Source organism: Chenopodium quinoa, unplaced genomic scaffold (genome assembly GCF_001683475.1).
Source record: "Chenopodium quinoa cultivar QQ74 unplaced genomic scaffold, ASM168347v1, whole genome shotgun sequence".
NCBI lineage: Eukaryota > Viridiplantae > Streptophyta > Magnoliopsida > Caryophyllales > Amaranthaceae > Chenopodium > Chenopodium quinoa.
Window position 1 is genome coordinate 3660087 of NW_018745170.1, and position 12171 is coordinate 3672257.

The following is a 12171-nucleotide window of genomic DNA, read 5'->3' on the forward strand; positions in this document are numbered from 1 at the left end:
GCTTCATATTTTTGGTGTTTGCTGCCGTTTGCCTTGATTTCATTTTATTTGGCTTGCTTCTTGGGTCTCTTGGTCATGCCCTACGGCTTTTGGGCTTCTTGGGAGTACGGACCCAACACCCTGGTCGTCAACCTTTTCAAATAATAAAAACAAAATCGTTCAAATTAGAACAATGTCGTTCTTCAAGTGACTCTTCAACTGCAGTGCTTACCACTTCAACAATAAAATACCGTGTAATAGACGAAACACTTATTAAAATCTGAGCAGCCAATACTAATTACTCCGAAATCTCATTTGACTCGTGCAACTTGATTTTTAAAGGGACCATTAGCCGAGTCAACTGTTCAACCCTTTCAATTTTCACTCTATTATTTTAATCCAACTTCAAAATTATGTTTTTGTTGATTCCACTGATTCCTGTTAATTCACAGGCCGCCTTCCATCACCATTTTCTCTCTCCTAAATTCATCATATTCCTCCATTTCAGATTCACCTTTAAATCTTTTTTTCTGGAAAATATTATCAAGTTCGAGCTTAATTTATTGGATTAATTGAAGTTTGAGCTTAATTTGTTGGATTAATTGAAGTTATTATTATGAGTGTCGGAGCTGGAAAATGTTGGCTAGTTCCGACGATGGCGGTGTTGATAGTGGTGGTGATGTCAATGGCGGCCGTACAAGTAGAAGCTCAAGCTCAAGCGCAGAATAATGTAAATGAAGATGAGCTGCGATTGGAGTTGAGAAGCGGAGTTGCAAATGTTACTGATAGGATTGCGTTGGAGATGCAACGCCGTGCTGGCTTCTGCTTTCTTGATGAGTAAATCTTAATCCTTTTTTTTTTTTAAAAAGTTGAACGAGGAACATCCAATTAATCAGGCTGATTTACAAAACTTTTGATTTATACTCGTAATATTTTTTTTAACATCAGACTTATGAACTTGATTTTTCTCTAGTTAAACTACGATTCTATGACGAATGCATAAGTTAGTAATACTGATTAATTGACGTATGATTCTGTCATGTATTTCTGAATTTATACGGTAATATTATAGGATTATATATGATCGAGTTTTATTTTGTTACTCGTACTTCATTTTTAGTTGGTGTTGGTTTGTATATTTGGGCTTCGTCAACTTTTTTTGTGGATGGGGTCGGGGGGTAAAGAGGCGGTTAGCAATAAATATTCCCTCCAATTTATACAACAGGATAAGTTTTATGCTACTAGTAGTACATAAATGTGAGGTTGTTCTATTAATAGCAATGATAACTAAACTCTACTTGCATATTGTACATTGACTTGGAGTTATATTCAACAGCTTTGATGATTTGGACTACTTGATTGGTTAGTGGATAAACGAATTATGGAGTATTTAACAATGTTAGTTACTCCCTCCATCTGCACTAGTTTGACCTTAAATATATACAGAGTATATTTATGTATTACAGTAGTAAAATGTACGGTATTAAAAAAAAGTTGATATTATGAAATTTTATGATAAAATTTGTTTTTTAATATGTTACCAAAGAACTATTGTCAATGTTAATATATCATTAGTGAAAAAAAATCAATATGTCGATTATTTTGGGATAGAGGAAAACTCCCCCCATTTTATTGATCTTTACTAATTAAAACTTAATTTTCTAAACTTAATTTTTTTTTTTTTTTTTTGAAAGAAAACTTATTTTAATTAAACTTAAATCATTTTTACTCCATATTATTTGATTTTAAGGTAAAAATTACTAGAAAGTACAACCTCTGGTTGTATTTGTTAGTTACAAAAATCCTTTTACACCACACACATTCTTACTTTTTCTTACACATATGCCATTCCCATCATAGTTTGAAATATGACTACCATATCATTTTAATGATAAACAATTTGATCGGTTTATTTTTTCACATTATAATATGGACACAATTAGTTTTCTAATATCTATAATGCAAATATAATTTTTAAAAATTTAAATCCAACATAATTTTTTTTTTCGAGAAATCGTAAAATAAGAATAAAAATTACATAACTGAAACTAAAAATTTGATAAATTAAAAAAATGTTGATAATATGATTTTATACCAAAAATAAAGTAATACTTCCTCCATTTCTTTTTAGTTGACACGTTTCTTTAGTCACGTTTGCCAATGCACAACTTCAACCCTTAATATCTTTAATTACCGATAAACAAAAATTATAAAAAGTTGATATTTTGAAAATATATACGGTGGCTGATAGAGTATATACACCGATTGGTTAAGTTGGTCCTTTAACATGGTATCAGAGTGACACAAAGGTCACGGGTTTGAATCTCATCCACCCCTCCTTTCAAAGTGGATTATTAATCACTGGGTATGGTGGGGCCTATGCTACATTCACTCGTCAAGCCCAATGGGATCTCATGTGAGGTGGTGTGATAGAATATATAACCCGATTCAGGGTTTCAACCATCAGCTTAAGCTTTTGGTTTAGTTGGTCCTTTAACAGTGGTGAATCAAACAAGATTCCACATGTTTATATTTTTCATTATGTATAAAGCACAAAACACGGTCAAAGGGAAGTGAGTGAATAGTGCTAAAGTCTAAACTTGTCAACAGAGGAGGTAGTATAATTTATTACTCGGAGAAAAATATGTTAATTATGAACTAAATAATCATTAAAACATTATGGTAGCATTTTTCAAACGACTACTGTAATATTTTCTGAACAAATAAAAATTGCCAATTCTGCTTGAGAAGAGATATTTTGTGGAATTAGGGAATATAAAAGAGGATTAAGGTAACAATAAGGTTTTCCATGCCATCACATGCTCAAATGCTCAATTGTATGTGCTGCATTTTCTGCATTTTCGTTAACTTCATCAAATCATTACCAGCAACCCCTATATAACTTCATTAGTAACTGAGTAAGTTATATTTGCATGTATAATATCCCCATCATCATTGGTTACCCCATATATCCATTGTCAGTAACCTCATTAATATGATTCATATTATGAAGTGTAAGGAGTATTAAATTAGAAGATAAATCTTGGGCTTAATAAAAGTATCCCCCTTTCATTTGGTAAGGTGAAATGCCGTACCAGGCCAAATATATCGAAACCTTATGAAAGCTCATACTACATGTTCCACAATCATTTTGTGATCATTATTTGTAATTTTATGTACTATCATGTTACAGGAAATTGGATTGGAATAGAGCTTTTAATTACTCAAATTTGGACTTTTTGACCACATGCATGGCAAAAACTGAAGGTATGATTAAACAATTTTTGTACATTATCTGTGAATCTTTAGTCCAATCTATCTCATTCAGATAATTAGATGAGTCATTAAGGTTGACTGATATAATATATAAAGGACTTGGTTGAATCACAACAGAAACTGTCCTTGGATGACATGAATTGAAAATGTGACAGATAAGTCGATTGAATCTACATAAAAAGAAGGAAACACAATCATAGATTTCTTTTTCCTGAAGTTTATAATGTACTGTGTATCACTTATGTAAATAAATAAACTTGGTTGACTTTGGCATTTTGGATATGTAATTCTTCACGAAGAGTGCTTTTTAAGCTCTTATATAAAGGTATCATAGGCTGCCTTGGATTTTAAGTGCAAGAAATGGGAAATGTGTTTTGCTTGGTCATCATTTGCTCATTCTTTTGTTTAAATTAAGAAAGGACCATAGCGCAAGAAATGGGAAATATGTTTTGCTTGGTCATCATTTGCTCATTCTTTTGTTTAAATTAAGAAAGGACCATATTGGAAGACTAGAAGTGTACTTAGGCAAAGACTAGTGTTATATTTGCAACTGTGAGACACTGTTAGTTACTCAAAATGTATCCTTAACCTTCAGACCTACTAACACAGTTCATAATTTGTCTAGCCCATTTTAAGAAATTATATGCACACCCCCTATTCATGTCGATTTCTTGTGAAATTAGCTAATGTGGCATCTTGGTCAATATCGTTGTTGATACCAAGGTATTGCATAATGTATTTGAAGAGAAATCTCCCCTTGATTTTGAAAAGTGAGAATAACGTTTGGTAAAGAAAAGGGAGCATATAAATATATAAAATTGGGTTCCACCCTAAACTATAACTTGAGAGCAACCAATACCCCAAACTTTGACTAATAATTAGAACACTACCAACTATTGATTGGGGGTGCAACGCGTGCCACGAATTACCCTTTAATAACCAGAAATGTCTCATTTTGAGTGCCCAATATATTCATTAATGGTATGCGTTGCACCCAAATCAATAGTTGATGGTGTGTCAATTACTACTCAAAATTTGGGGTGCGGGTGCACCAAAGCTGTAATTCAGGGTGTTGAGGCCTATTTTGCCTTGTATATATTCTCGTACAACCCTAGTTGCTTTGGCATACAACAGCAGTCCTTTTTTCATGTACCTGTGCTAAATTGCAAATAGGCTTGTTGAATGCTGTATTGCTGTGCTGGTGATGGAAGTGATTTGTAATGGGTACTGGGTGGCGTACTTTCTGTTTATTTGTTGCCTATGTATAATTCATCTAAATCACTGCCAATTTTCTTACAGTGTTGTAATCTAGAACTTTTACATTGGCATACAGATGCTGCATCCCGATTGTGCACAGAAGCAGAGATAAGGGTCTACTTGAGTAGCTTCTTTGATGGTGGTGGCCTTCAAGCTAACAAGAACTGTAATCTAACTTCCTGGGTTGCTGGATGCGAGCCCGGATGGGCTTGCAGCACTGGTTCTGTTCAAAAATTAGATTTGGAGACTATTGACAAGGAGATACCTGCAAGAACTTCTGAATGTAAAAGTTGCTGTGAGGGTTTCTTTTGCCCACAAGGTCTTACTTGCATGATGCGTAGGTGTCTCAACTTTATCACTTTCTCCTGAGTTACTGAGGCTAAAACTAATTTCAGCTATTATCTGATTATATGTTTTTAGTCCATTTTAATTTTCTATCAATACAATATAACTTCAATGGGGAACCACATTATAACATGCAAATACCTAATTATGCTATTGGGAAGTCTTAGATTGTTAGATATTCATTCCTTTTGTAGGGCCTGATTTTTTTCCTCATCAAACTTGCTTGAGGTCTTTTGCACTTTTAAGTCTTAATACTGAAGATGCTAGATGTTGGTTTGCTTATATAATATTATAACATTATCCCTATTTTGTGATTAGGCTGAGATTTTGCTATCATGGTCAACCTACTCTTAACTTCCTATGCTTCCTTCACAACAACAAGAAAATGCCTAACTACAGAATATCATTGTAATTTTAGTAACTACGATATGCTGTTTTACTTGGTCTTTTCTCTTTGTGTCATCATTTCTACTCTTCACATAAATGTGGTTCACTTTGCTCAAACTTATCTTTCCTACTATTATCTGTTGCCTTCACTTTAAATCAGTCATAACACCAACTTATGTGAATGATAAAATAATAGATTAGTAGTTGTAGATGATAGTTTCCTTCATATTAACTCCTTTTGCGAATGTTATGAACTTATGATTTATTACGAATTTAGCTGTTTTCATTCACCTCTCCTCCTAATTTATGCTTTTTAATCTTGAAGCTTGCCCTTTGGGTTCATACTGTCCTTTGGCAACCTTTAATCAAACAACTGGCTTATGTGAACCGTAAGTACAAGTTCTTCCTCCCTCCTCTCTGTCTTAAAGTTTCCTTTCCTTATCCTAGTTTGCAGCCCTTTATTAACAATATGTGACGGGTTTTCACAGATACAATTATCAACTTACCGCAGGAAGGAACCATACATGTGGTGGAGCGAACATATGGGCTGATGTCGGTAGAAGTAGAGAGGTTTTCTGCCCTGCAGGATCATATTGTCCCACAACCACTGAAAAAAGACCATGTGATAACGGGTATTCCTATATCCAATGCTCGAAAGGCATCTTCTGGCTAGTAATTTAAATGCTTCAAAACACAATATATCTGGCTTCCCTTATAGTAGACATATATTTCACTATGGTATGTTAATCTTGTTTCATCTAATTTCAGACATTACTGCTTGACAGGCTCTACATCCGAAACACGTAAATTTCTCATCAAACTTAAATTACAGTTTTAGTGATTTTGAAAAATGCATGCTTTGAAAGAATTCTGGTTATTTCACTTTGTAAATTATACTTTACACCTGGCTGTACAAAATCCTGACTTATTTTTGTGCAGGATGCTCCAAGTTGATCTCATGCAAGGAAAATTCAAAGGAACAGAATATCCACACTTATGGAATTATGCTAATAGTAAGCAATTTATTTTTCATGTTTTTAAAAGTCCTGTATGTTGCTTGCATCAATCTATAAACATTATGTACCTCTCTTCAATCTCAATGTTAATAATTTTCTTCTGTATCCATACTACTACAATATTGCATTTTTAAAAGCTACTGGTGGGAATTGTAATCTTCCACTTGCTGATGCAGATTGCTTTAGTTGCTCTTCTTCTCATCATCTACAACTTTTCGGACCAAATTCTTTCCATTCGAGAGCGAAGACGTGCCAGAAACAGAGAAGGAGCTGCTAGAAGTGTGCAACAGAAGGAACTTGTGCGAGCAAGGTGGAAAGTTGCAAAAGATGCTGCTACAAAGCATGCAGGCAAGTTACAAGCTAATCTATCACGAAGATTTTCAAACAGAAATCATCCAGAAAATTTCGAGATTTTGCATGATCTTGACGTCCAAGAAGATAGTTTTCCACTGCCAACTAATAATGCAGGTAATTCAAGCGCATTGCAGCTATCCACGGGTTTAGAGGGACCAATAAATCGATCAGGCTTACATATACCTGAAGGTGGGCCTCATAATCCTGCTAGATTAGGTCTTGAGATTAAAGGTAAAAACTCAAAGGAAAAAATTCTCAAAGAAAAAGAAATTCGTACAGACAGTCAGATTTTCAAGTATGCATATGCTCAAATTGAGAAAGAAAAATCTCAAGAGAGGCAGTATGAAAATATAACTTTTTCTGGAGTGGTTTCATTAGCTACCGGAGATGAACAAAAGAAAAGGCCTTTAATCGAGGTTGGTTTTAAAGATCTAACTCTGACATTGAAAGGCAAGCAAAGATGTCTTTTGAAGTGTCTAACGGGAAAAATTATGCCTGGCCGTATAACTGCCGTCATGGGTCCATCAGGTGCAGGAAAAACAACATTAATGTCTGCATTAGCAGGAAAAGAAACTGGTTGCAAGAAGAGTGGCTTAGTTCTTATAAATGGAAAACCGGAGTCGATTCATTCTTACAAGAAAATAGTTGGTTTTGTGCCACAAGATGATATTGTACATGGGAACTTGACTGTAGAGGAGAACCTTCGATTCAGTGCTTGGTGCAGGTATGTTGGATTTCATTCCTCATATAAAAGTACGATGGCATGGTAGGAATGATATATTAATCCATTCTAGTCAGTGATATGAATGCATCTCGTAACAGAATCTAAATTCTAAACCCTATTGCTCCAAGCTGAATAGGAAAGAAATGATTCGTCTGATATTACAAGCACCTTTTTCTCCAAAAGCGGAGACTGAATGTATGTTGGTTATCACTTTGAAGTTAATGCCACATTGGCATTGTAAAACAATTTTTCAACAAACACCACCAACATTCAATCTCTCCTGTAACTAACTTCGTGTTAGTAAAATAAATAAGCATGTGACGTGGATGGTAGTAATGATAGCCTTATAAGACCTTTAGATTTGCGAATTATCAATGGTATTGAACTGCTGTTCATACCAAAGAAACTGTCTGAACGAATGTTCTTTCAACATTTGTAGAGAACTTGGCATACCAAATAGGATTGGAGATGAGACGGTAAAAAGCATTTTTCTAGGCTTTTGCTTGTGATTTTATCTTGTTAAGCTTGTCATATTATTGTGTCAGAAATCTCACTTTATTACTTAGCCATCTTATAATATTGATGGATAGTATAATATCAGCAAGGTCTTTTTTGTTTCTGTGTAGAAAAATCAGTTGTAGAGAGATCTGTTCACTCTATAAGGCCTAGGAGCTACTCCCCTTATTGTTATTGTTATTTTCTTTTCTTGTGTGTACAAATATAATCGATTTGTTATCTGTTCCTAAAACTCACAATTGCACAAGCATTATTCACTGTAAAAGGAGGAACCTCAGGTTCCCAGTTTGTTTTCTGATTTATCCTGTTTCCTGTTAGTAGTTCTTGTTGGTACTATTCTCTGCACTGATGATTATTTTTTTTTCCCCTGATTGAAGACTGTCCACTAAATTGCCAAGAGCAGAAAAAGTTCTAATTGTTGAAAGAGTTCTTATGAGCTTGGGGCTACAGGAGGTGCGGGACTCCTTGGTTGGAACTGTGGAGAAACGAGGAATCTCTGGAGGCCAGAGAAAGCGAGTAAATGTTGGCCTGGAGATGGTTATTGAACCTTCCCTTCTGTTTTTGGACGAACCAACTTCTGGTTTGGACAGTTCATCATCAAGATTACTCCTAAAAGCACTCAAACATGAAGCCCTTGCAGGAGTGAACATTTGCATGGTAGTTCATCAGCCCAGGTATGCTATCCTGATGGAAAGAGGCTTTTTGAAAAGAATCCAAGTTTCTGTAGTTCAAACCTGATGGGAATTACAGTGTTAAGAAATTACCAAAATAAAAAAAAAGAAAAAAAAAAGAATCAAAGAATCTCCATGTATGTTTGTTTAATATGAGGCCGAGCACTGTAAATTTAGCAATTTGGCATGCAGGCATACATGTAATAGTGAAGGCATTCAATATAAGAATCCAAGTTCCTTTTCATATGCTGTACTCTTGTAACATGTGAATGTGATAATCTGCATGTTATTACTGGAACTGCTTTATGCCTTTACCTGATAGTCATAGAAGCTGATCTTTGTTGATATGACATTGCATTCCTTACTTTTCTTTTTCAGCTATGCACTGTTCAAGATGTTTGATGATTTGATACTTCTTGCAAAGGGTGGTCACATGGTTTATCATGGATCAGTAAGAAATGTAGAGGAATATTTTGGAGGGCTTGGAATTAATGTTCCAGAACGAGTGAACCCTCCGGATCACTATATTGATATTCTGGAGGGCATGGTGGAGCCAAGCCCTAGTTCCAGTATTAACTATAAAGACCTTCCTTTAAGATGGTTGCTTCACAACGGGTATACGGTGCCGGAGGATATGCAATCCAGAGCTGCTGAATTGGGAAATCCTCTGAGAAGTGGAAGTGAATCTAGTGGTTCTGGTAGTGAGCTCCAATCTTTTACCACAGAAATTTGGCAGGACGTAAGGTCCAATGTTGAGCAAAGACGTGACCACATCCACCACTATTTCCTCAAGCAAAAGGACTTAGCTGATCGTAGAACCCCTGGAATAGTCCGGCAATACAAGTACTTCCTTGGCAGGTGATGATCTTCTGTAAATCATCATATCTACACTTTCATAACTTGATCTTTAGCGTGTATAGTTTATTATCAGTGAAATAAGCATTTGTGTATGATCTTGTTGTCTGACATTGTGCACTATAGCTGCAAGTTCAGTAGGCTTTTGGCTAGATTTCTAGGAGTAAGAGCCTTATAGGAAATTGTTTTGAAACTTCTATATGCATTGGTGTCGGTCTTCTTCCAGACTAGGCTGTTGCTGCCAGCAGCCCAGAAGAAATCTTTTAATTTGGTGCCTGTATGCCCTAGAAAAGGTCAATCTTGGTGTGCACTCAATATTTTGAAAATCAATGAATAGACGTCCATCTATTATAATTCAAATGCTTATAATCCTGACATGTCCTTTTAAATCCACTGAAGTACCTCTAAATCTTTGTTCCCATAGGACTAAATGCCCTAAGAATTGTTTATGTTTGGACTTCAGATTAATTCTTGCTGTGCATTCTTTATCTGTTTTGTATTAAAGAATTTTCAGATATCAAAGTGATCCCAGTTATTCTTATGTCCCAGTTTGCTTTGCTTTATTTTTAGCAGTTTGTGGTATTCATGCTGTATATTGTTTAATTCGATAATCTAGGGAGACTTGTTATTAGCAGACTAGCAGTAAACTCCATTGCCTCTGCCTACTTTAAATTCATGATCAGCTTAAATGTTTACTTACACTTTGTATATGATTCTTTTATTTTTTATTTCTTTTGTGATTGTATATGATTTATTAAGAAATATAGGTTTTAAGTTTTTTTATTTTTATTTTTTTCCAGGATAACCAAGCAGCGACTACGAGAAGCCAGGTTACAGGCAACAGATTATATTATACTATTACTTGCCGGAGCTTGCCTAGGTGCTATTACCAAAATCAGTGACACAGACTTTGGGGCAACTGGATATACATATACTATCATTGCTATATGTAAGTTTAAAATTAAAGCAACTGTTAACATATTTTTGAATTCCACATTGCACTTCTCTCGTAGGTTGAGGCTTTGATGATAATTGAAAACAATTCATCATCATTGACAATCCAAAATTTTAAAGCCTACCATTAGATTAATTATTGGTTAAGCTTCTTGACTTCCATGACTGCGTTTCACCCATTGGTCAAAAAAAAAATTGATTAGAGTGGTGTTTAATCTGCCTTATTTACCAAGCTTTTCTTCTTTGTCAGCACCTAGCTTTGAGTTTTACCCTCACAGTTGCGTTCATGTCTTATTATGATCTAACTACTTTTCCCTTACTTCAGCTCTCTTATGTCAAATTGCTGCACTAAGAACCTTTTCTCAGGACAAGTTACAATACTTGAGAGAGAGTGCTTCTGGCATCAGCAGCTTAGCACATTTCCTTGCAAAGGATACTGTGGACCATTTCAATACATTGATCAAGCCTGTTGTGTTTCTCTCTATGTTTTACTTCTTCACAAATCCAAGATCTACCTTCATTGACAATTATACTGTTCTGATCTGTCTTGTCTATTGTGTGACGGGAATGGGTTATGCTTTTGCCATCTTCCTGAACCCTGGTCCTGCCCAACTGGTAAGTTACTAGGTCATTTGGATAAATTTTTCATATTACTGATTATTTGTGATATTCATGCTTGTTCTTTGCCTTCCTGCTAAATTTGGATTTCCTCTTGCAGTTTTCAGTGCTTTTCCCTGTTTGCTTAACCCTGATTGCAAGTCAGTCACTGAAAAATGAGGCATTGAAAGGCATAGCCTACCTATGTTACCCTAAGTGGACTCTGGAAGCACTAGTGATTGCAAACGCGAGGAGGTATGCAAATTATGTGGTGTTTGCAAGTTTTTACAACTAATTTGTGATGGAAAAAAGTCAAAGTGCATATTATTCTATAAATCTATTTCTTGGTGCAGTCCCTTATTTTACGCCAAGCAAGTTTATTCTAAGCAGAGAAGAGCTTGTGGATCTGGTTTAACTGGGGTCTGAATTTTGCATAATACGTAAGATTTATAAACTGAACAGCTCCTTTTCCTTGCAGGTATTATGGAGTATGGCTTATAAATCGTTGCGGCATTCTTGTAAAATTGGGTTATAATCTCCATGCTTGGCAAGAATGCATCTTAATCCTCATTGCGTTTGGTTTTGTTAGCCGTGTGATAGCTTTCATCAGTCTGCTGATCATTCGAAAGAAGTGAGGTTATTTCTTTGTTCAGTTCTATTTTTACCCCGAACATGATTTTTTGTCAGTGCCTAAGATCAGCCATATTGAAATTCATCATCAGCACCCAACTGGTTCTGCACAGCGTTTCAAACTTTCGGTTAGATACTTGAGTTTTAAGAGAAGGATCTTGCTGATCTAGGGATTTTTGCCTTTAGGTGACTTGTATCATACAATTTTTTTGTACATGTAAAAGGTACCTTGTGTATGTTAGGCTGTACATAGATATTAAAGCCACTCCTTGAGTCCTTGCCAACTTGTAAAAGGAGCTATAAAAGTAAGGACAATTAACCAAACTAAGCTTAATTATAAAACAATTTTTTAAAATAGACTTGTGGCCAAACTATTTACCAAACTAAGCTTGTAGGGTAAAACGCTGTCCGTATACCCTGGTTTTTTTAAAAAAAAAAAAAAATCAATGTAACAGCGTTTTACATGTTGACTTTATTTTTTAATTTCGTAATTTCTAATTTTAAATTTTCTAAAAAAAATAAAATTGAATATGAAAAACACTGTCCCATTTAAAAAAACCAAATTTATGATTTAAATAAATAAATAATAAATTAGTGAAACGCGGCCTCA

General features: G+C 35.0%; 1 protein-coding gene across 1 annotated transcript; it reads left to right on the forward strand.

Annotated features, from left to right (window-relative positions):
* Positions 1 to 246: 246 nt before the first annotated feature.
* On the forward strand, positions 247 to 11918 carry LOC110710174 (ABC transporter G family member 24-like). The gene is made up of 14 exons (XM_021888439.1): positions 247 to 816; positions 3173 to 3246; positions 4589 to 4849; positions 5570 to 5633; positions 5733 to 5876; positions 6013 to 6047; positions 6184 to 6257; positions 6437 to 7338; positions 8232 to 8528; positions 8904 to 9383; positions 10181 to 10329; positions 10660 to 10949; positions 11053 to 11186; positions 11410 to 11918. Exons 1-14 carry the CDS (start codon positions 596 to 598, stop codon positions 11564 to 11566), a joined length of 3282 nt encoding a protein of 1093 aa, XP_021744131.1. The 5' UTR covers positions 247 to 595; the 3' UTR covers positions 11567 to 11918.
* The last annotated feature ends 253 nt before the right edge of the window (positions 11919 to 12171 follow it).

What these genes read in the sequence shown, in the direction of transcription:
- LOC110710174 (XM_021888439.1), top strand. Translation starts at nt 596, where the DNA reads ATGAGTGTCGGAGCTGGAAAATGTTGGCTAGTTCCGACGATGGCGGTG. An exon ending in ATGGTAGTTCATCAGCCCAG is followed by an intron (nt 8,529 to 8,903) that starts GTATGCTATCCT and finishes TTTCTTTTTCAG; the next exon opens with CTATGCACTGTTCAAGATGT. An exon ending in TACAAGTACTTCCTTGGCAG is followed by an intron (nt 9,384 to 10,180) that starts GTGATGATCTTC and finishes ATTTTTTTCCAG; the next exon opens with GATAACCAAGCAGCGACTAC.